Source organism: Erigeron canadensis, chromosome 6 (genome assembly GCF_010389155.1).
Source record: "Erigeron canadensis isolate Cc75 chromosome 6, C_canadensis_v1, whole genome shotgun sequence".
Classification (NCBI taxonomy): domain Eukaryota; kingdom Viridiplantae; phylum Streptophyta; class Magnoliopsida; order Asterales; family Asteraceae; genus Erigeron; species Erigeron canadensis.
The window spans coordinates 23,964,847-23,990,833 of NC_057766.1; the positions used below are offsets into that span (position 1 = coordinate 23,964,847).

The window sequence follows — 25,987 nt, forward strand, 5'->3', positions numbered from 1 at the left end:
CGCAACAGAGATGAAGAATGGAGAAATCGGGGATGAACACCGCAACGGGGATGAGGAGAGAGGGAGGAGAGAGAATTGTTGTGGTTAGATGGTGAAGAAAGTGGAGGGAACCACTACTAGTCCTATGACCATTTTAAATTTTCAAACAAAATAAAAACTGTTTTTATTATTATTTTTTTAATTTTTGATTAAATGATGGAAAGAGTGATTTTTTAATTTTTGATTTTTTTATTTTTAGTATTAAAAGTAAATGAAAAAGGAATTGATGAGATCAAGATTGGGAGAAGATGGGGAAGTGACGTAAGTGATTTGGGGAAAATGAGAAAAGATTTGGAAAAATTGAGGTATAAGGTTATTATTGATTAGTGTTAGGGAAAGATGTGTGGCCCCTCCCTCCCCCTAACGACCATCAATGGTATAATCAAACTGATCACAAAGCAATCATTACGAAGGACTAATCAAAATTAAATTTATGCAAAATTGGTTTGGTCTTGTTTATTTCAAGGACCAAGCAAGGTTCACATGTGCATGAATTGGTCCAAAAAGTTCTTTAAATTTAGTCTCCTATAAACTTAGATTCTTTTGATACCTAAAAATGCATATAATCTTTCTGAAATTTTTGGCTATGCAAAAAAAAAGGTTCAAAAAAGGTAACAGATATAAATAAATGGACTGACCATATACTAAACTACATCAGCATACATGGCGATCCTACACGAAATGATGAGTTGGATATTCATGTTCGTATCCGTTATAGTCATAGTATAACCTCTCACCCTTTGCAATATCACGAGTAGCAACCAGGAGGACCCGACATTCTCCGTTTACATCATATCTAATACATTTCAGGTTTTGCTTCTTTTTTGATTCCCTGAAAACACAGTATAACTTGAAGTAGAAGAACAATATATTATATCAAATATATATGAAAGAAACTTTTGCAAGCTTACGATGTGAAGTTATTTATCCCATTGATAAAGCGGGCAATATTTCCCCGTTTGTCAGGGCAGATAACAAGACTTTTTGAGGAATCTGATGCTAAAAGAAGGGTCATCATGCTATCACAGTCATCATGTTCACGATTTTTAATGTAATCTACATCACCAATGTACTCTGCTATCAATGTCATGTCCTTTATAGGACCATCAGCTTCAACGGTATATCTGTACCAAAAACAACCTATTGTTATCATATATGCTTCACTAGCAACAAAGGTGGAAAAATGGGCACATATAGGGTATGTAACATCTCAAAACAGGTAATGTTAAACACGACCAATCTGATTGGTTTTTCCTACAAAATATTCTATCCAATCTTGAAAAGTTCATTAAATAATTGATGGATCCAATTTACAATAATACGGAGTAAATAATAACCTCACATTGTCAATAAATCAATTTAGAAAACTTCAAATGAATACGCTTTGGATGACCTTCCACCCCTTTGACCTGTTTCTTTTTGATTAATCTTTTAACTTAATGCATGTACCCGTTAAACATAAAACATTACCCAGATCAATCCACTTACTTGTAAATGCAATAAAAATCCAACCCCAAATTGACATAACAATAAAGATGCTTAAAAACCATGTCTAGGTAATTTACCCTTCACAAGAATCGAATACCACAATCAGTGGAGGGCACTCGCCTCTCTTCAACATGTCTCTGCAATATTCCAAGGTTTCGGTGTCTTCTTTAGAAAGAACCTTATAGAAGAGCCACATAAGATAAAGCCATAAGATATAATAGAAATCGAAATCATTTCAAGAATGCAAAAATCAAAATTCTAGTATGCAACAATATCCTTGCAAGTTACAAAGTGGTTAGTTCTTTGCCATGAAACAGTGATCTTCTAGTTACAACTTACAATCAAGTAGAGAAAGATAATGCTGTCAGAGAATCATGATACAAAATAAATTTACTCAATTCATATCCACTAAGTTTTGGAAATATTGTATAAGGTGGTCTTCAAATGTGCATTTATAAAGTGATAATGTTATATTGAATAATCAGAATAACTAATGAGTGTAAAAAACAGTGTTTGGGTGTGCTTTTTTGGTTTGGAGTTGCAATAACTAGATATGAAGATGTTATGAGTATTTCAAAAACTCTAAATTGAAAAGGTTAATGGGTAGTATGATGAAAAAGACATTTGTATGAATAAAAAAGGAGACCTTTTGTAGAACAGAGATAGAAGTATCTCATATCATGTTATAAAAGTTGCTGCAAGTATCAGAAGCGGAATCTGCTAATCCATACATATAACTGATTTTCTCAAAGTGAAGATTTTAAGCACAAAAACACCCGAAAGCTGACTGTTGCAGCAGCAGAAGCAAAATACACCAGAAAACTAGCCTATAATTGCTATCAGAAAGCTGACATTTGGGACAAACCAGGACTGGTCACCATGCCTTGTTCTTCAGACCTATCCTGGTCGTGGTCATGCGCATCACATGCTAACCAGGCTAATCTCTAACCAGCAATCAGTCTAAAGCGCATCCAATCAATGATACACTCAAAAGAATAAGGACTATAAGCAAACAGAGGTCCGCAATGGTCATGGGTAGAATTTACCCAGCCACTTGTCCTATGTAGAACCTTAAACATGTTTGCAAGGCTCGGCCCATTTGTTCGTAGTATTAACTTAATCCATTAAATGTATAGTACAGAATATATACATGAAATATGATGTGAAAGGGTGGTAAAACGAAATGAATAAATAACTTGAAGTAGATATTGTTGTATCCTTGCGGTCGAGTATCGTTAGAGTTCTTAATAAAATGGTAGTTTTGTGAAAATTAAAAGAAAACAAAAAAAAAGAAATTGGCCAAGCCTAAAAAGGTACCTGCATTCCACCTTTCTCATAGTTAGCCATATTTGCCCATCTCGGAGCCATATCAAAGGAGTAGGTGAGATCATCACTATATTTAATGTTGAGGGAGGTTAGAGCAGAAGCTAGAGACCGCATTTGCTCCAGCCTGCGCTCGGTATCCTCACTTGCAGTATATGGTAAGAGTCTCCTCCTCCTTTTATGATGCACAAGCCGTTTCCTGCGCCTCCTAGAATCTGCTAATTTGAAAAACATTGCAAATTAAAATGCACTTAAATATAAAAAAAATAGTAAAATAAAAGGGAAAAATTTAAATCTTACTGTTCCGGTATATGAGAAATAAGAACTTTTTTAACCAAATTCATGTAAAAAACTGCAATCTATAGAGGATAAAACTGAAACAACAATCATTTGGTGTGTGTGCATCTAGCATTGGATTAACAACATCAGCTTTAAAACTAGAGTTCCAAACTAAACCCTTGGATCAAAATAGGAGTTCTGTGATATCCATACTTCAGTTCTTCCATGTGATTTTTTTTAGCAATTAAGGAAATAGCCTGATTTTTTGTTAATCCAAAGTTAGTTGGCTAATTGAATTGTATGGTGACGTAAACTGTTACTTTCCACTTTTGTTTCGTTTTCCTGTCGTTCCAATGATCAGATTTTGTTAATTATGATCAGACTTTGTTAATTACTTTTGGATACGATATTCGCATGAAATCTTTATTTACTTTCCATATCTAACTAAATAGATCCCATGGTCGTGTCAAGGAATTTCAAATGATTAATGATTTTAAGCCTAAAGAATAGGCGTAAAAACGTGCCTAATCAATACAATGGTTGACATTTGCGTTATTTTCTCTCGTGTTTGTGCCATGTATCACAACATAGAGAGAAATTCTAAAGATACCTTCATGTTTCCAGAACATGGCAAGTAAAGATGACAACATCATGTCTTCATACCGTCCATCAGCTGAATGTTGTCCATTTCCACACCAACGAAAACAGGAAGCATTTCCGTCTTTTTAGGAAACAATGAAGAGATATGTTCTTTGGACCCAGGGGATAAAACTGTTTACGGGCCCATTTTAACAGGACGCCATGATGGGTGAGAGTAGGAACTGAGAAATATCCATGGTGAACATTTATGAGAACAGGAGTGTGAAGACCTTAGACCTTTAGCAACGAATAGTAAGAGAGATGAATCATCAACAATTGCAGCTTTTAAACTAAAGATAATAAGGGAAACCATGCTGGTGTTGAAAGTAAAGGGTGTTACAACGATCAGAAGAAATACATTCCCTTTATGAATTTGTGAAACTAAACATACTATTAAAATATAAGATGAGAAAAAGACAAGCTAAGAAGCCCGTCTAGCTCAGTTAGTAGGGCGCAAGGCACTTAACCTTGTGGTCGCTAACTAACAAAAAGATAGACGTTTATCTTTCACACCTAAAGGTTCACATGTTACTCGAAACAATGAGTACTCTAATTTTACTTTACTGCAAACTTACTTTGTTTAGACATCTAAGATAATCTATTACACCATGGAGTGCGTACAGTGGATGAGGTGTAGCTTCACAGTCGTTTCCAGATGCTAGTTAACCAGAATCAGTAAGGTGTTACCTTCAATCTGGCAGGGAAACTGGAAATGGGACCAATAACCCCGGAATCGTTGTTGACTTGATAAAGGTATGTTACGGTATGAGTTTGAACATAGCAGATTTAGTAGGTAAGATGGCAGGAAATGATGGATCAGACAGCATCACATGGCAGTACTTTTCTAGCAAGCTAAATGCAACATAGTTACAATTTCTTACCAAAGTATGCAACTTATTGCATTAAATGGTAAGCATATTGCATAAAACGTTTTAAAAAGAGTAAGCGTGTTTCATCAAATGGTTACCTTGTGCATAGTGTGATAACAAATGGTATGATGTCGTCGCAAAGAAAGAGCGTTACATATTAGTAAACAGAGGGTTTTGTAGTATACAATGTATGACACGTAAGCTAGATACACTTTTGGTTTCTTTTCTTGGTGGGGTGCATGGATTTCAGATATGTTCCCTTTGCCGCGGAAATGAGCTGGTATGCTGCAAAGAAAAGTACGTAGAACATCGTGCAAGAAAGGAGAGGTTCGGTATGTACACTTGTTATATGAATTTACAAGTATAATGATGAAAATTCTACATAAAGTCGATAACACTAGTCTGCAATGTTGCAGTGGCAAACCGTCTGATTAACGAAAACAGGAAAAGAAATTTATTTACTTTTAACTTTGTAACAGAATTGGATTAGACTTCGCAATTCATTTCAATGATATCAACCGAATCTCACATTTGGTACCCGAAACAGTCAGGATACAATATCACCTGAATAAATGTGTGATCATGAATCTTAAATTTGTTAAAATCGTAATCTAGTTTAAAATGCTGTATAACACGTTTTCACAGAAAAAGAAGAGAGGAAATAATTACCAATGCAGATTCCCCATTTACACAAGCAAATTGAAAATAAATTTTTTTTTAAAAATTTAAATTACGCGCGAACGTCTGCGTGTTCAAATAAGGACATTTATTTCAACGATTCGTAAGAACACTCAAAATTTTCAATCCGATCAGTAAAGTCGATAACTTTATCATATTTTAGACCTATTTATCATTATAGAGTGTTTAATAGTAACATTTTAAAGCATTAAAATCAAAAAAATCACGAATAAATATGTGATCACGAATCTTAAATTTGTTAAAATTGTAATCTAGTTTAAAATGCTGTATAAAACATATCTTCACAGACAAAGAAGAAAGATTAATTACCAATGCAGATTCCCCAATTACACAAACAATTTTTTTTAAAAAAATCCTAATTTACGCGCGAACATCTGCGTGTTCAGATAAGGACATTAATACAACCAAATCGTAAGAACACTCAAAATTTTCAATCTGATCAGTAAAGTCGATAACTTTATCATATTTTAGACCTATTTATCATTATTCGAGTGTTTAATAGTAACATTTCAAAGCATTAAAATCAAAAAAATCACACTTTTTATATACATGTATATAAAAAAACTAAATAAATACAAAAAAAAGGAATACCTTGAGGAGATATCCTCTTGAGTGGAGAAGCAGTGCATTTCTTAATCTTAAAAAAATCAAATATTTTCGTCTGTGAAAAACCTGAAAATTTGAATAGATTTTTTAAATTATGACATGAATTTTCTTATCAACATAAAATCAAAATTACATATAAGAACAATGTGTAGGTATATATAGATACAGAAAGTGTATGTATATATGTATACTTTTAACAGGCGGATGATGATCGGAACAAGCAGGGCAAAACCACCGGCCAATTGGAACACGAACAACAATAGGACGGAGACACGTCATATGAAAAGCTTTATCACATTTATCACAAAGCAATAGCTGATGCTCATTTTCACCGGAACCGCATTTCTCGCAAACGACGCCGTTGTATTCAGAGCTGGAATCGGAATCGGAATCGTAATTAACCGTTACGGATTTCGCGGTTTTCAGGATATCGGTTATTGATTTGTATTTTTGAATTTTCCGGTTCGACGGTGACGGGTGGATTGCGGCGGCGGACATGACGGAGGCGGCGGTGGTTGGTGGTTGGAAGGTGAAAATTTGGGGATTTTTTGTTTTTTTATTTTTTTGGGGAATGATGAAATTGGTGGGAAGGAGGAAGAAGGTGAAGGAAGGTGGGATGACGTGGCGGCCGGTGATTGGTTAGGATAACGTGAGCTGACTGGAAAAAGTGAGTGTCTGTGTAGTGTATTTGACGGAATGAATTTTTATTTTTAGCCGTTGAAGGAAAATTGTATTAGGCATGCAGAACGCGGTCGTTTTGCTATTTTAAGTATGTGTGAATGTGTTGATGTGTAAAAATAAATGCACATTTACTTAATTACCTTTTATTTATATTAATCAATGAAAAAAAAAAAAAAATACAACCGTTTGGTATTTCAAACACATTGCTTTGGAAGCTGGATTGCATTTTTAGTAGTGATTAATCATTTATATTTATAGGGAACGGCTATCTACACACATCAACTGTTTGAAGCAAACACTACCAAAACGCCAAACGGCACGTACACTATACCGTTTTATATCAAACGTCGCATATGACCGGTGTGTATATAGTAACACAAATGTCATCTAACACAAATGTCAGTGTCATTCCTCCGTTTTTGAGACCGTTTTACACAAAACGCTACGAATTAGGTGAACTTCCAAAATTGACCATTTTACGTAAAATTATGTATATGCGAGTGCCGTTTTGTAAGCGGGCATTTAACATAAACGGAGCAGTTTTCTTATGTTTAATGTATTTAGAAATTTGTATAACACTTGCAATTACAATATAGACAGTAAATTTTTTATTTAATAGACAAAGTTTATACTTTATGAAATCAACTAACAATTTGGTTGTATTTTTATGGAATTATGTTACTAGGCTTATGAAAGATTGAAATATTGTATATAGGTTTGAAAAATAGACAAAGTTTATACTTTATGAAGTCAACTAACAATTGTTTGTATCATTATGAAATTATGTTACTAGGCTTATAAAAGATCGAAAGTTTGTGTATTGTATCTCGATGGCTGTCTATTCAATGTAACAAAAAATGAATTTGTGTCTAAATAATGTATTTAACAGAAAGAACCTTACAAAATGACCAACACGAAATTTACATAATCAAGTACACCAATATTCTTAATACATTTGCTACCAAACTTAAACTAGTTTTATCACCTATTACATAACCACCATAGCATCTTAAGCTGTTAATCCTGGTCCGCGGGAGTTGTTTTGGCAAGTCTTTGCCTTAAAACTCTTTCACTTGGAGGCCTTCTCTTTGCCATCATCTTGACTCGGCTTCCCTTCTTGGTTCCTTCGTTCACAGATTCAGAATGTATTAAAGATCGTTAAATTACATATACTTTTTGGCCGTGTTAACTACATGCATCGGTCATTATCCCTTGTAAGAATAAAACAAGTTGACTAAGCATGATATCGTTTTTTGTTAGTTTGTAGATTTTTTTTTACCTAGTTTATAAAAATATTGTAATACATGTTTTTTAATACTAACATGAAAAATACATTGTATCACGCATGACTAGAACATACAAATTTACTATCGATGCAACAAAGGGAAATTATCCGGAACAATAAAAGTATCAAAAAATATGATAAGCCAAATTGATCAAGGGGATTACCATCATACTGTGAGAAGCCATTACCCGGATTTCCATCAAACTGGGAGCACTGACCAAGCAGCGTAAGAACAGTGTAGTCATCGAACCGGTGCGACTGATTAACAGTGGATTGATCAAACTGGCTGGAGGCATTAACCGGAGTATTATCAAACTGGGAAGGCGGAAGTGGCGGAGGACGAGTGTAGTCATTGAACTGGGACGACTGAAGCGGCGGAGGACTAGTGTAATCATTAAACTGGGAGGATTGATGAAGCGGCAGAGGACCAGTGGAGTGATCAGACAGGGTGGAGTCATTAACAGGAGCAGCATCAAACAGGGATTGACCAGTGTAGTTGGTCTCCAAAATCGGGGTCTCAGGCGGAGGATTGGGAAATTTCTCGCCACCAAAACCCGGGGGTGGTTTCTTCTTCTTCAGAGGCGTCAGTTGGAGGAGAATCAGTCTGGGGAGCAACATGTTCTGGCATTTTTGGACAAGCAGGGGTGCCATCAACGGGCTTGATTGCTCCGCATAGCCATTTCAAGAGGGCCTTCATATGCTCTGTCTGTTTTACCATTCCCCGGACCTGCTGCTCGAGGCTGTCAAGGCGTGTCAAGATCTCATCCACATTCTCTATAGTCTCCTTAGGGAGGCGAACGACCTGATATGAGCGTTTTGGGTGGTACTCTGGCTCCCGCTCCTCTTCCTCCTCACTGTGATCCCCCTCGTGCACTTGGTTATTCCCCACTGCCGGTAAAGGCAGCGGCAACACGATCTCTGTCAACTCCGGTCCCTTCCACCTTTTTTTTTTCTGATTTGTCATCAGAGTTGGACGGTTGTCTATTTTTTTAAGGATGCCCATCCCATACAAACTGGTACTATTGTTCACCTTTGAGTACACCAGCGGGATCTTTAGTTCAGCATACTTCTGATGCAGGTTCAATGATTGTGCGATCATGGTGACGATATGCTCGCATACAATCTTCCTGCAAGCCTTCCTGCAACAGATATGTATATTACTAATTAATATATAAAGATGTCATAAATAATAAGGCATTGAAAATACTAAGAAGCGGGAAATGTACTTGGAGTAAAACTGGTGAAAGTAATGAGCAAGAACATGGGCCAGGTTGCAGGGCCTGCGCATCAAAAGACAATACAGCAATAGATTTGTTTTGTGACTTGGTTCTTATGGTTTAAGTTGTAATTTTTTTATCATGGTTTAATAAAGTTTAATATTTCGGTTGTTCTTTAGTTAATTTTCGTTGTTTTAATGTTTATTGTTGTTTTTATGCTCATTTAACTGTCTTTTTGCATGTTTTATCTTCTTGTTAACTCTTGTTGTTTTTTACAGGTTTTATCCTTTGTTTTGGCCCTTTGGCTACTGATGATATACCCCTCCGGAGCTCTACCTCCGTAGGTGAATCTGCTATTACGGAGACTGCTTAAGGATGCTTTCTGCCAGAATTACGGAGCTCACCTCCGTCAAAATGGAGCTCCGTCAAATACGGAGGAAATCTCTTATTTTCTTCCTCCTAAAGAAAAGGTATGTTTCCATATCTTTTACTATTATAATATATTAATTATAAGGCATGTAAATCCTATAAACATGTCTACCAAATCCCTTCCAAACGATAGGGTATCCCCCTAAATACCTTAAAACCCTAGCTTATTCCCCAAGATAAGCTCCTCTTATAAATAGAGGTCCTTTCTATGAATGAAGGCAAGTTCTCTCACCCCGAGATACAAAGCCTCATTCCCTCAAACACCTAAGGTGGTCGGCTTCTCTACGGAGTCGTCTCCACCGCCAACACAAACACACCCGATCTTGTGGCGTTAAGTTTCTCAAAGCTTTTCACCGATAGGGAATCGCCAACGAATCGGTCAAAACCCACTCCTTGTTGCTGATCGAAGGTCCCTGCGATTCTTTGATCAAACAACTACTTTCTTACAACAAATTGAAAGATCTTTTGAGATTTTTTGGTTGTTCATTGTAGAGTCCATGTGTAGATTTTTTGGGTTGTTTCAAGGCTGTTTTGGTTGTTGTTCTCCTGTTGTTTTAGTTGCGAATTTGCAGCTAATTGGAACCTATGTGACTGCTATTTGGAAGTTGTTTTGAGGCTATTTTGGCTGTTGTTTTGTAGATTTAATGTGCAGATTTTCATAGCGGTTGATGTTTCGTGCAGTTTTGCAGCATATTTGAGGCTGTTTTGAAGCAAGTTGTGTGGTTGTTGTTTGGTAAGTTCCATGCTGCTGTTGTTTTGCTTGTTTGCTGCAAATTACAAGATATGTATAGTTCTTATTATTAAGGCATTAAGCAATATGTATACAAGGGTAGAGACGATGACCACTAAGTTATAATGAAACACCTTGTAAAAATATTAGATTGTTTTTTTTATTTGTGATATGAAGCCTTCTCCTTTGTGTTTATGCAGGTTAGTTTACTCAGAGACAAATGTATTAAGGAGCAAAGCAAGATTATATTCATAGATAACTTTTTTATTATCTTTTATGAATACTTTGGGAAAATAAGTTTTCACATAGGTATGATCCTTTCCTATACTTCAATTTTATTTCAAACAAATACAACTATTTTCTTCAAATAATCACATTGCTCATTGCTTGCTTGATTACCCTAAATCCCTAATGCTATTACTTTCTGGTTGTTGGCCGAATTTTAATCTGTTCATGTCACAAAGAAGCCAAGAATGCCCAATATGTTGGCAGGTGAATGTGTTAAAAGATCCAGCCAGGTACATACATTCTGGTGAAGTAGAGTAATACTACGTAAGTTATTTAATCTTTTTGTTTTTGCTTATTGCAGTACAATCTGTTAATTGGCTTAACTTAGTTGTAGAGGCATGTAATAAGAGTTCTTATACCTAAATATTTGTTTTGAACCTAGTCAATGACCGGGCATTGAGCTAGATTGTATTCACTAATGTTGCTTATATGTTTCTAGGAATGTTCTTCTTTCTTACTTTTGACTTGGATATCATAGGAAAAGAGAAATGCTTGATGTCGGAATGAACGAAAATGCAATGTTGATGTACAAAACCTATAGATGATGAGTTTGTGGAGGGATCTTTTATGTTTAGCCAATGACTTGGTTTATTATTTTTGTATTTTGTATGATAATTCTACTTTTAAAGCTTTAATTAGGTTGATTTGGTTTGTTATGCATATAGGAGTTTGTAGTAGTGAGCTTGCCATGCATTTGATGATGATAGGGCTGTTTTAAATAGACATTAAGTTGGGACATACACAATTTACCTTGATTCAGAGATTACGATGTGTTATCGCTACTCCATGTTTTGCATACTTTGTGTGTTCCGACGATCAAGTATGACAAACAGAACATTCATTTCCTCCACAAGGAAATCACCACAGGTTAAACTTTTTATTCGAAGCATACAACAAAAAATCAATTAACATACAAAATAACATATACATAAAGACCAAAAGAACCATTCATTGATAACAAAACTCCCATACATAAAGACCAAAACAAGAAAATTGATGTAAAGCAAAGATCTTAGTACATATATCATGATTGGAAGCAAAAAAAAAAAAAAAGAAAAAAAAGAAAACCATGAACACCATAGGTTTAACTCCAATTATCTTCGTAAGTCATGTCTAACTCCATTTAGACTCCTAGCCTAGAATTCTCCTCTTCCATCTCAAGCTCATCAACCCTAACGCCCAGGTCAAGTTCGAACCGGATGATTTCCTGACAGCGATCCCAGTTGTTGGGTCTCATATTATTTATCTGCCTCAACATGTCTAGATCGGTTGATGCCAACAAAACATTAGCCCGGTACCATCTCTTTCGATCATTCCCCCACAACACTTGTATATGCAACTTTCTAGTGTGTTTTTCCACCTCAAAGGTCCACCAAACAATCTCCTTCGCCAAATCATCCATGTGGAAAGTTCCAGGATCAAATCTTCGTCTAAGCACCCTCATCGGTTCTTTTGATTTGTTACATAGGTTTGGCTTCGAATCCCCTTGCTTGTAAACTTCCCTTAAAAATTCTTCGTCAAACATCATCACCCTCTTGACTTTCTCGATTAACATCATTATTCTGTCATTTCTCTTGAAGATGAAACGATCCTGCGTGCACTCATGGTCCCATTTATCTAGGCGATTCAAGATTTGGTGAGTTTGTATGTGGAAATTGTTGAAACAACACTAAGACGATTTCCCCCGATCGAATGAAAAACACAAAAAACATAATTTTCTTATGTAATAATGGGAGTGTGAGTTTATAATACCGAACGGTTGCCATCCCAAGACAACCAAAGGATTCATATTTAGGGTTTCCACACGGTTTCTACACAGTCTCGTCGTTAGACATGACTAAGGTTTCCAAGATTTTTATATATGCAATTTAAGGTTTCCAAGAATTTTAAGAACAACCCTTCGACTCTAACTAATTGACCATTCTCCCCTCGAAAAAGAACCCAACTTTAACAACGGATGGCCCATGGTACAATTCTATTTTAAGCCCAGATGCTTAGACACTCCGTTTTACATTAAACGTTCAGTTTTCTCTACAAAACGAAACAACCATATACTCATTTGATGTTAAATGGCCAGTTTTGGCATTTAACCAAAAAACGTGGCGTTTTATGTTAAACGGTACCCAAAACGGCGGAATGACAGTTGTCATTCCCCTGACATGTGTGTCAGATGACGCGTAATTCCCCTCTCTATCTTTACTATCTACACACCGGGCAAACGCGGCATTTAATATAAAACGTGGTAACCAACGGAGCGTTTTACATAAAATGGCGCATTTTGGTAAATCCCTAGTATCACCCTATTTATATTAGTTATATATTTATTATGAGAGATGTAAATTTGTAACAGAATGTAAAGAGATAATTAAGAATTAGATTCAACGTGACATACCGACAAACCCTCCTATGGTAGTACAAGCAGATTTTTATGTGTTTTGTTTGGTGGTGGTCATTTTAAGAACACCGAAACCAAGAGAATTTTAGGGTTTCCAGTCATAATGGTGATAAAGTTTCCGTTTTGTTGTCTTATATATGCGTATCTACTCGTTGTATGAATATGACTTTTTTTTCGGACTTTATGAATTTTTGATGTAATTATCGTCACCGCGATTTGCTAAAACTTTTAATAAAAGTTTGTATAGTTTAAAAGAAATATATATATTTCCGTACATTTACTATACGAGTAACAATAAACATTATGTTATTTCCATAAATACACTATAGGAGTTCTTTTTTTCTTTTTCTTTCTTGCGTGTCACCGATGAACACACATTTCTTTAAACGCTGTTAGTAATACGTTATTTTCGTACACTTTACGAGTAACAATGAAACGGTTAATTATTTCCAAAAATGTACCTTGGGAATAATGAGAAACAAAATCTTTGGACAACAAGTTTCATACTAACGGTTTTAGAAGAAGTTAACACTTATAACTGCTTTAGCATAAGTATCAAATAGCAAATGGGTCAGCAACAAAATGGGTAAAAACCATAAGTATCAGAATTCTGATTTGGCAATTCATTGAAAGAAAACTTTGTTGCCTATGTAAATTTCAAACGTGAATGGAAGGCGATAAAATAATACTTGAATGAGGTAGTGCGTGGTGATTGGATTAGCAATTACCATAACATGACCTAATGGAAAAAGAGACAAAGGGGGGATGCAGTCAGTTTTGCAGGCTTGAATATTCTTGCATGCCTTACAATGTATGTGATTTTCGTAAATTACACAAATTAGCATGGGCGGGAATGCAGGATTAGATGTTGAAAGCTTCAAAGGAATGAATTGTCAAAATCCCAACAAATGCATGAAACAAGGAATGCCCAAAAATAGCAATCACCAGGGTTTTACAAGACAGTGCATACTGCATAGCACTTTGTGAGTCACTTTTCGTTTCGTACTTCATTTGAAAAATTCATATTTACAGAATACAACGAACCAGCTTTCAATTATTACCACTTTTGCTACGCAAATGTCACTTAACGGAAATATACAGATACTCGAGGGATGTCAATCTCATTTCCCTCTTCATCTTCACAAGTCACCTCCAAATCCATGTGACGGCAATTGGGTGGAATCTCCATTATATCCAAATCCCGGGCCAAATCCACCACCATCATATCCATTCGGTCAATGTGCGTAGGATTGAGACGCAAGTACAAAGTACTGCCTCCATTTGGACCACACATCAAGCTATCAGCATCAAGTCCCTTATCTGCAAGCCATTTGATAAGTTCCCTCACCGTAGGGTTGCCCTCAATCTTCCACCTGTCCCACATGGTCCAGTTAATGTCCCGGTGCTTGGTAACTTTAGGTTGGACCGGTTCAGCCATGGAAAAAAGTGGGAGGGCCAAGTTCGCAAAAGTATTTCGATAGTCTTCTACCTTATGGCCCCCTTGAAGAACCTTGTATAGCTCGAGACAGACCAAACCGGTGGCCATTGCTGTTGAGGTGGCAATTGCAGGAATAATTCTTCCAGCAATGAACTTGGCTCTCAGCTTGTCAACTTCTGGGATGCTGTAATTCCTTGCTCTCATGTTCGCAAGCCCCGCTATGAAATCCATATGGTAATTTGTGTCATCATCCTGCAAAATGCAAGAAGAACTTGATATGAAATTGTGTTTTATGTATATCTATGAAAAATTTAAATATTGCAGACATCAAATTACAACAAAGAAAAACAACACATGCATGCATAACTATTAGATGTAGCAATTTCGACCCATTTACTTATAAATGGTTGAATAAAGGTTATGTTTCATCTTTTGCAGGTCAAAGAGGTAATAAATAATAATGTAGATTACTATTATAATGAACCGAGTTAATGCGTCAAAAGTTGCCCAATGGATATTTAACACATAAAACTGCCTGGATATCGATGTTATTCAGAAAAACCAGACTATGATCAAAATTGCTGAAAGATTCTGGATCATCACATTATGATTGATGTTTATCCCCAAAATTTTCAGAGACTGTTACAAAGGAGTTACTTGTTAACAGATCTTTTGGGCCAACCCAAACTGAGGTGCACCAAACACTTACACCTTTTCACATGAACCTGTTTAGACCCATTACCCAACCCACCCCTTATGCTATCTCAATGTATATGCAAATGGGTTAGAGGAAGTGCAAACCTTCTCAAACTGAATAGGTTTCATGATATAGCCAGATGGAAGAGTCTTTCTATGCTCTTCTATCTTCTTAATTAATTCCTCAATAACTGCAGTATCCTCTACAGATGTAGACGACAAACTGGTGGCCTCCTCATCAGTCTCAATCTTGACATCTTGCTTTGGTTGAAAATCGGGTACAATAACACGATCAACAGCCTCAGCCAGTTTCTTTGGATTTTTAACCCAATCTGGAATAGAGATGCCAAATGTTTCAGCACGAAGAATGGAGCCCGCCAATATGAAATTTAGATGGCTTGGTTCGATAACAGAGAACTCAAGCGGACGAGGGAAACGCTTTGGTGCTAACCAAAATGGAGTTCCAGCCTTGGTGATCGCATCTTCTGGCAATGTAAATATTAATTGCTTTATACGATTGGAGAAGTAATCCTCAAACCTGATAATTGTAAACATACATAAGAACACAAGCATTATTTCAATTGTGTTATTGTGTCTGTGGGTTTAAGCAGAAATAAATGCTGCAAGTTAAAGAACAAAAAGAAATGTGAGAATGGGTATTACTTGTGGCGCACCCAGCTTATACAGTCTTGAAATGTTTCACATTTTTCGCTGTCAAGGCAATCGAGAACCCGTTCTAAATTATCATCAGCCTGGGCTTTGTCCACATTCCTCATTGCAGATTCATATTCACCTGGATTCGAGAGATAGGTATTGACTTCTGTTGGCGTTTTCTTGAACAGCCCTTCGAATTCTGACTGTGCCCAGGTCAGACAGTGATCAATATTATGTGGGAACGAGTGCAGGGTGCACATGGGTGCTTCCTTCTCTGGGGGATTCCTAGAAGCTCCATAGTTTTCTGTCAAGTGGGGTATAACCATTTGAGTGTTGCATTTAGCACCTAGTGTACCAGACTCGAGAAGCGGCTTCTGGAAATATACACATCTTCCATCCACATAATTTCTCGCTTCGACATTGTCTAAAGCATTAATGACAACATTTAAATTTTCCCAGAAAGTGTCATCAAATACGTTCTCGGTCTCCTTGCAAACACGGTTCTGCAATGCTTCAATCTGAAAACCAGGATTGATCAATGCAGCCGCAGAGGCAGCAACAGTAGATTTTGGCTGCCCAATATTCCAGTCACGAAATAAAAATTGTCGGCTGAGGTTGCTTTTCTCAATGACATCATCGTCAGTGATGGTTAATTTCCCTTGAGTGCCACATGAAACACCCATCAAGGCTAAATTTTTCAAAAACTCACATCCCAATGCACCAGATCCTACAACAAAAGACTTTGTGTTTTCCAAAGTCTTCTGGAATTTAGCTCCAAATACTGAAATTTGAGCATCATAGCGACTGTTCAAAGGCTTATACTCACTTGGTTCTAATGGCTCAGTAGGAAGTGACTCAACCGAATCAAAGTAAAAGAACTGTAGCATCATAATGAAAAGACATTAGACCAAATCATGAGAGGATAAAGGTGGTAATTCGGAACCAGTTACTTATGAAGAGGTTGATGTGGGCTGTTTATATCTCAAAAAGGGTCAAATTACTTAACTTTAAGCTAAAAGGAGAAAGGATCATATAGGTAGAACGGTTTTAAAAGTCCCCCAAAGTTACTTTTAAGGCACACAACCTCGTATCTTTTGATTCAAATATTTTACATCATAAGTTTAGTTGTTCCTTTCTTAGTTTTGTATCGTACTACAGATGGAGTTCCCATTTTTTTGTTACACTAATCAGGGTAAATACTTATATATACAATGTACAAAAAACGTATGAGGCAACCCAACCCGCCTGAGTTGACCTGTTAACCAAGACGTCTAGTACTCTAGTCAGCTCATGTTGCCACATCTAAAGTTGAACACAGAAAATTTATCAACAAGCAGATTCAAATCAGCTATAACACAACTAGTATGTATAGACTAAGTGACTAACCTGAAAAAGTGGATGGAACTTTCCAGAGCATGCCTTGACAACCTCTTGACCAACTATGCCACCAAACATAGCAGCCATGGGATTAAGAACAGCTCGCGCCCCAAACGCAAAATCTCGCAAAAGTTTTGGATTGAGATCACTCAACCTTCCATCTCCCAAGCTCTCGTTAATGGTGGCGGCTATAGAAATCAACTTTTGTGCATCATCTTCTGAACCAGCAACAGGAAACCGACCCAATTCACTCATGAACTTATCAAGTGCTTGGAATGCTAGATGCAAAAGAGGAGGCCGATCAAACTTAGAGTAGTCACTCAGCAGAAACTCACCTGGAGTTTTAAGTGCTTCTCTCAATGGCTTGAAATTCAGGACCTTTGACTGTTTGACCTGAGTCACTAACCACCTTTCACATATGTTCCGAAGTTGGTGGTGTCTTCTTCAAGAAAAAACGAGTGTGGCATACAACTTCTAATCTTTCTTGGTTTTCCATCGTTAAGTTCAGTCATCCCATTAATATTAGAAAATGCGACTAGATCGCCATCTTGGAACTCCAGTCTTTCGTCATGATTACAAGTAACAAGTGCAGGGTTACCATTGCCGATATATGCAATGATGCCAGTATGTGGTTCCTCACCATCAACATCAACTACAGTAAACTCGGGCCCAAAATCACAGAAAATGTTACCGAAAAGTCCTCTGACTTCAGTCTTGATGAAAGCAATAGGAGGCTGATGGGTGTGGCAGTAATCATCAAACTCAGTAGCTGTTTCCAAATCGATGTTGGTAAAAACTACAGCCTGAAACATAATAGAACAATAAATTATCAATTTACATAGTAAACAACTATGTTATTGATCTACTGCCATAAAATTTCCTAAGAGAACACCAAGCTGAGCATGTTATTAGTGAAACAGATATATTAGACATCATGACTCGGTAATTCAAAATAAGAACAGCATTCAGTTTACCAACTCAAAATTTTACTTCACCAACGCCAGCTTGGACACGACATCCTTGTTCAAGAATTAGTTTTTTCAACATAAGGTTTGAGAGCTTGCTAGTCATAGGTGTCTACTATTCCCTAGGAAATGAAGTTTCGTTTGATTTATCTTTATTTGTGTCAATCTTTTGTTCTTGTCGTTTCTATGGCAGAGTTGTATGTTCCCTTCAACGATGATTGAACCAGTGCTACTTGAACTATTCTAGTTATAAACAAACTTGATATCATGTTGGGTCCTCAAATTTCAGTTCCATGATTAAAATTAACCCGGGCATGATATTAAAAGGTTCAAATCTAGGACTATTGTAATCAAGTTCTTACTTGTTCTGCAAAATAAATATAACAGACATCTTATGCTACTTTGTCTCAAAATAAAACAGTAGAGAGAGTACTACTTGAACTCCTTGAGAAACCCAGATCATGCAAATTGTGTCTTAACTTTTTTCAAGAAGCAGTTCCTACTTTCCACAACCACTCATATCATAAATTGTTTCCCTTCAAAGTTCTTAGGTTTCAACTCTCAAGAATACTATGAGCATGCTTATTACCAAACACGATACAGTTCAGGCTTGCTCCAGAACTATGTTGTCAAAACTTCTTAAACTTTTTTACTAATAGTTAGTGTGTCGAATTTGAATAATAAAATTACCTTATTTCAATAGCAATCAAATCTTCAAATAATAAAAAGTTGTACTAGATTTTATGCATTCAAGTAAACACTGACAAAATTAAACCCATACCAGCTTTTGTCTACCTATTTGACCCGTTAGAGTAAAATGTAACACAAATCAACTAATTCACAAGTAAATGGGCTGAAACTGCAGCCTCTATCAAACAGTAAACATGACCCTGCCCTTAAAAGAAGGGGACATACAAAGTAACTTAGATGTTTCATTGTCAGCTATTCTTCAATCCATGTATCATGATGTGTTACATTAAAGAAACTTAATAGGTCAACGTTACTTTCAGCAAAATAAAGTATATATTCAGGTGAACATTAATATGCAAGTGAAGATTAATATGCGTAGAGTCTGATTTGTGGATAGAAAATCCAGTTACGGAAGATAATTAAGGGACTCAAAATCAAAGAATATCATTAGAGTATATAGTCATAATTGTATTTGACTGATGATCCAACCTATAAGCTTACTATCATGTTATACTTTAATTCTACTAACTATAAGCTTTAGCAATTTGAAAAAATAGCAAATATTACAGTACTACATTACTACTTATGTAGATCCAAAATCTTATGATTCCTTTAGTAGACTAGAAGGAATGATGAATTTCTCAAAGTTAAAATCAGAAGCTTCAGTAAACTATATATGATTTGAATGAAGAAACTTCTTTTGTTAGTTTAGGCCAACAGCCCCCTTGACCTCATTGTTCAGCCATGCCACTAGGAGTCTTAAAAATGCCAAGTATTAGGGACATGTCATCACTCTTCACGAGTTTATTTCCGGCTAATAAGATGTCCATATATAAACGTCTATGCGTATTTAACTATACATTAGGAATTAGAACTACCTACTCATGAGTAATGAGGCAACGGAAGGCACCTCTTCGCTTATTATTATTAGGTGACCCAACAGTTCAAAAGAGTAAGGGTTGTTATAGGGTTGGGACAAATGTGTATATATACAAATGTGATGATGATATATGTGTGAATATTTGTCTTTCAAAATGACTATAATCTCATCAGATGTTGCAAAATCTAGATTAGATGTGCATTAATTAGCCATCATATCATTTAACTCAATAACATTGTTGCAGGCAACAACTAATATGATAAACCAACACATGTGGGTAAAATCAATCTATAATTACATAGAAGTCTATTAGAAGTGTCCTCTTTTGAATATTCAAAGTCTTAATTTTTAAACTTTGACCATAAATATATATTTTTTGTTATATAAAACCTCGATGAAAATTATAAAAATGAATACACTTTTAAAACACAATCAATTCATATGACTTTTATTAAGTATTATCTAATACATATAAAATTGTTGAAGGTCAAAGTTAGAAAAGTTAGACTTTAATAATTCAAAATACGACACTTCTAGTGGGACAGAGGGAATAAACACGGGGGAATTAGAGTCAGTAGTAACGTCTTAAAAATTGCATAATGGATCAACCCAACACAATGAACTATCATGTACATATATAACTAAGGCCGGTCGGGTGAAAATCAAATGCAACAGCAATAATAAAACTTACTTGAAAATTAGAAAGCTGTTGTTTAGTCAACTTTGAAGTCAAGGCTGATACAAGCACGGCATTGTTAAGCTCCTGCAGCTTCTGGACAGAAGCAATAGCCCTATTCTTTCCAACGTCGTTTTCTGAAAAAACAAAACTACTCGACAAATCCCAAAGCTCCACCGTCCCTTCGTCGGGCAATGTCACTGACTTTACACCAGCAAGTATAAGATTCTTCGCTGCAAAACATCCGTACATTTTTAAACTAATAATATTATTAACATGCATGACTACTTGATCAACTCATAATATACATTCGGAAGTTAAGGATACATACCTATCTCGGCACCAAGTCCTCGCAACCCGGAAATCAAGACATTGGACGCGAAAAGGCGTCGCATAGTCTCACGTCCATAAACCGCAAGCTGTCTGCTGTGTAGATCCTCATCAATATCTTGATCATGAGTGGTCATTAGTAGTGGTTTTTTACGTGAATAATTATTATTAGGCGAATTGTTGTTATCGTCTAGATCAAGCTCATGTATTTTACGTTTCATTATTTAGGAATTCTGCAGTTTGGGGTCGATGGGATAAGATTATTGTGGGTTTAATTAATTAGGGTTTAATTGATTATTAGCCTAGCTTGGTATATATAGCCTGCCTGCCTGCAGCTTGCCTTGTTTTCAATTATATAGTTTCATGAGTCGTACTTGAACTTAAATTCATAAATTATTTTTTAGACCCTTCAATTTAGTTTAAAGTAAAAATAATACCCTCCCAATTGCGTAATTTGATTTTTTTTGTTGGTGGGTCTCTAATGATTTTTTTATAATGATTTATCACCACTTTGATCATATATATGAAGATGGCTAGCATAGACGATAACATGATATATATTTAACTTTTAAAAATGAAAAAATGTTTCAAAAGTTGTACTGATCAACAAATAGATTTGGTAACAAATACTTTAAGCTTATACTTTATGTTCATATAGTATTCTTGAAAAGATGAGTTTATACTTTATAGATAATTACTCGTATTAGATAAATTAAGTTAATAATTAAAAACGTAATGATATAAATTGAAAAGTTTGACTAATGTTTAAGATTAGACTAACATTTATGTTGTCCGGGCAGATTAGTAATTTTACTTATTGATAAGTAGTTTGTAACAAGTTGGAAAATGCGTCTTCAAGCTCCAGTTACAAATTTATAGATTTATCTACTCATGAAACTACTTAAGGGATTAAAAAAATAAGGAATTCATAATAAAAAACTCTACAAACTTGTAACTCTTAAAAATCTAGGGTTAATTACACGGATGATACCTGAGTTGTGTTCGAAATTGCATTTTTCATACCTCAAAGAATTTAATTATGCGAGACATACCCAGAGTTGGCAAAAATGCACACCCACCATACCTCCGGCTAACGGACTCAAACGGATCGTTAATTTTAGACACGTGCCGATCATGTGCGAGGGCAAATTACTCTTTTACCCTGTTTCTCATTTATTAATCCCCAACATCTTTTTTCTTTATTTCTTCCCCCTTTTCCTGCAAATCAAACCAAAATTAGGGTTTACCTAATAAAAATCGATCCCACAAAATGGTGATATGTTGGTGTGGAAGAAAGGCCATAGTTCGAACTTCGTGGACTGATATTAACCCAGTTCGTTGTTTTTATTGTTGTCCACAAAAGGTTGGGTTTTTTCTGGTTATTTTCTTATTATTATTATTTTTTTAATCGATTGAAGTTTGTGTTGTTGTATATAGGGTTCAAATTGTAGGTTTATAGGTTGGGTTGATCCCGCAATGTGTCCTCGTTCTGTTGACATCATACCTGGTTTATTGAGGTCCAAGAATTTGGTCGATTCCAAGCTAAAATCCAGTCAGAGAGAAGCTAGAAGATTAAAGATGTTTTTGGTTATGAGTTGGATTTTTTTTCGTTTTTGTTATCCTTGTGTTAAATAGTTCCACTTGACAATGTATTTGGGTATGGTTGTATTTTGTGAAATTGGTAACAACTGTAATGAAGTATGAATTAGCATTGGAATATAAGTTTGTTGTATTAACAAAATAGCAGAATATATGTTTGAGTTATTAACAAAATAGCAGAATATATGTTTGAGTTATTAACAAAATAGCAGAACATATGTTTGAGTTATTAACAAAATAGCAGAACATATGTTTGAGTTATTAACAAAATAGCAGAACATATGTTTGAGTTATTAACAAAATAGCAGAATATATGTTTGAGTTATTAACAAAAGTAGCAGATTAACCAAAAGAGCAAATTAAGCAGCATAAGTTCAAAGTTACATTGCATTACACGCCATAATTCGAAGTCTTAACAAATTCAGGTTACATCAAAATAGGATACAAAAACCAACATTAAAATAGAGTCTTAAGTAGATCAAAGTTTCAAGACACACAATACTACTCAATTACTAAAGCACCATCTTGGTGCAATCCTGGTCCAGGCACAACTACATCAAGTTTTTGTCTTGCAATTCTAGCACTCTTGCCTCTCACCTTCTTAACAAGCCTTTTCCCACCAGATTGACTGCCACCTGTCTGACTACCACCTGCTTGACTTTTTGTTGCTTGACTGCCACCTGCTTGACTTTTTCTTGCTTGACTGCCATCTGGTTGACTTCGAACACCTTGACTCCTAAATGCTTGACTACCCATAGTTTGACTTGCAACTGCTTGAGTTCCCACATGATGACTTGCACCTGCTTGACTTCCAACACCTTGATTGGCACCTGCTTGGCTTCCAACACCTTGACTTGCACCTGCTTGACTTCCAACACCTTGAGTGGCACCTGCTTGGCTTCCAACACCTTGACTGGCACTTGCTTGAGTTCCCACATGATGACTTGCACCTGCTTGACTTCCCATAGGTTCATTGGCACTTGCTTCATTTACAACATTATATGCATTTTTACTTAAATTAACATAAAATTATAATGAAATTGATATTATACTTAAATTAGCTTAAAATTATATCTAATAACATAAATTGAAACCTGCTTCACTCCTAGCTTGTTGATTGTTGTTGTTCACACCTGCATTGGTTACCCCTGGTTGACCTTTACATGTTCTAGCATTGTGACCTTTGTTGCCACATTGGGTGCATCTGCCAAAATGAATCTTCCTTGACAACTTACCCTCTTTTGATAATGGCTCATCCTCATATAAACCTCTCTTCCTCTTCTTTTTTGGCCTGCCTACTGGAGTGTGGTGTATTGGAGGAGTCAATCCTATTGGGCAAGTTGATTTTGGCCAAGTGGTTGTACCTATGAGCCCAACTTTCAATTTTACCCACTTTTCTGCCAAATTTATTCATGTCCCAATTGACTGCATAAGCATACTTACAAGGAAGCCCACTAAATTCCCATTTTCTACAAGTGCAACTCATTTGATCAGTATCTACAATGTGTTGGTCACCCCATGGGGCATTGACCTGGTATTTCACACCACCATTCCAAGTCACCTTACACTCATTGGCTTCCTTTTCTATGACCTTCATTAGGTCCATTGCAGCTGGGGTCAATGGACCTTTAGACTTATCAATTACCTTTTGGACTAAGACAATTCTTTTCATTAAATACTCTCTAATGAAATCAAGACATCCTATGATGGGCTTCTCTCTAGCTAGAACTATTTGACCATTTAAACACTCACACAAATTATTCAGAAGCATGTCAGACTTGCACCTACCTGAGAAATGTGACCTTGACCAGTGTTGTGGATCAATTTTTCTTAACCAATTATATGCATCCACATTAAACCTTTTCATCTGTGCCATGGTTGCTTCAAAAACTGGTATTGTGGTTGCAGTTGCACACCTCCAGAAAATATCCTTGTAAAGCTTACCTCTCCAATGGTGTTTCATGTTTTCATGTATGTGCTTGACACAATACCTGTGTTCAGCAGAAGGGAACACATTGCCAATAGCTTGGATAAGACCCTGCATTTACAACATTATATGCATTTTTACTTAAATTAGCATAAAATTATACTTAATAACACAAATTGACTCAAACAATGGAATCTATACTTAAATTGAATTTATACTTAATAACAGTGTTATACTTAAATGTATTTAACAGATTGTGAAATTATATGAATTATACATACATAAATGTACCTTTTGTCTGTCTGATATGAAAGTAAAGTTGTAATGGGACTCTAACTCCAAATCTGGGCCAAGGCATTCAAGAAACCATGTCCAAGAGTCTCTGGTTTCAGCTTCAACCACTGCAAATGCCACTGGATAAATGCCATTGTTTGAGTCAACCCCTACAGCAGTCAAAACTTGACCAGGGTAAGGCCCTCTCATGAATGCACCATTTAATCCAATCAAATCCCTCATGCATGCCTTCCATCCCTCCTTCAGTGCACCAATACAAACATATATCCTCTTGAATTGTCTAGTTGTGGCTTCTGGATTACATGATCTTTCAACCTCTATTTTAATAGTTGTACCTGGGTTTTGAAGCTTCAACTCCTCACAGTAATCCCTAAGTAATGAAAACTGTGTATGGAAGTCCCCTTTGTTATCAGTGCTTGCTTGTGTTTTTGCTCTAAATGCTTTCATCCAAGAAACTGAAATCTGCAACTTTTGTTCTAATTCTTCTTGCAATGCCTTGGTTGGGATCCCTGGATTTCTACTGATTTGCTCTCTAATTTGTCTTGCCATATAAGTTGATGTACATGCCTTTATCTCCCTGGATTGTAAACATGTATGTTTTTTCTTGAAAGTCTTGACCATCCATGTTTTTTGGTCTGGTAATTTACTGCAATGCAACACCCAAGGACACACTTGTTTATTGCAAGTGGATGCCTTAGGGTTTTCCTGGTCACATGGATCAACAGGCTTTTCCCTTCATCAGTAGGCCCAACTTCAGTAGGCCCAATAGCCCTTTTCCCTTTATCAGTAGGCCCAACTTCATTAGGCCCAAAAGTTGCAGATGGTACAACTCCTTCACATATTGCCCTTACCCTCCTTTGATCATTGAATATCAACTTAATTTTCCTTCTACTTTCAACTGCATAATTCCTTAATAATTGTTTAACTTCTGAAGAATCCCCAAATGTTTGAGTTAAATAGAAAGGAGCATTATCTGCAGCACTTGTCTGTTGCTGCGTTCTAAACTTCCTCAACCTCCTAGCCTCCATTCTCTCTTTCTCATCACCACCAGAATCACTTCCACTATAAAAGTAGTCATTGTCAATCACTTCTAACTCATCATCCTCACCATTATTGATCTGATTATTCAACATGTTTAAAGCATTGTTCATCTGGTTATCAAAATTTAGTGAATAATCACCCATGTCAACTTGAACATCATTCACAACATTATCCTTGTCTACCAATTCCACCCCATCATCTAGTTTATCTTGCTCTTCATTAACCTCAACATAATCAGTTGTTTCATTATTATCATCAAAATCATTCACAACATTATCAGTGGTTTCCATATTATCTTGAACATCATTCACAACATTATCAGTGGTTTCCCCATTACCTTCAGTGGTTTCCACATTACCCTCAATGAATAATTTCCTAGCTAAATCCTTGTTAATGGCCCTTACAGATTTCCTGGCAGTACGCTTAGTCATTTTGGGTGACCTAAGTGCATCA

The 25,987-nt window shown here is 36.1% G+C and overlaps 1 protein-coding gene and 1 pseudogene across 1 annotated transcript; both read right to left on the bottom strand.

Moving 5' to 3' along the window:
* Positions 1 to 473: 473 nt before the first annotated feature.
* On the bottom strand, positions 474 to 6,603 carry LOC122605726 (probable Histone-lysine N-methyltransferase ATXR5). Its single transcript, XM_043778685.1, has 6 exons — positions 6,134 to 6,603; positions 5,928 to 6,008; positions 2,845 to 3,065; positions 1,605 to 1,705; positions 951 to 1,163; positions 474 to 871 (listed from the first exon to the last, which is right to left on the bottom strand). The coding sequence occupies exons 1-6, from the start codon at positions 6,438 to 6,440 to the stop codon at positions 712 to 714; spliced, it is 1,083 nt and encodes a 360-aa protein (XP_043634620.1). The 5' UTR covers positions 6,441 to 6,603; the 3' UTR covers positions 474 to 711.
* A 7,448-nt stretch (positions 6,604 to 14,051) lies between these two features.
* On the bottom strand, positions 14,052 to 25,042 carry LOC122604500 (annotated as a pseudogene).
* Positions 25,043 to 25,987: the final 945 nt, after the last annotated feature.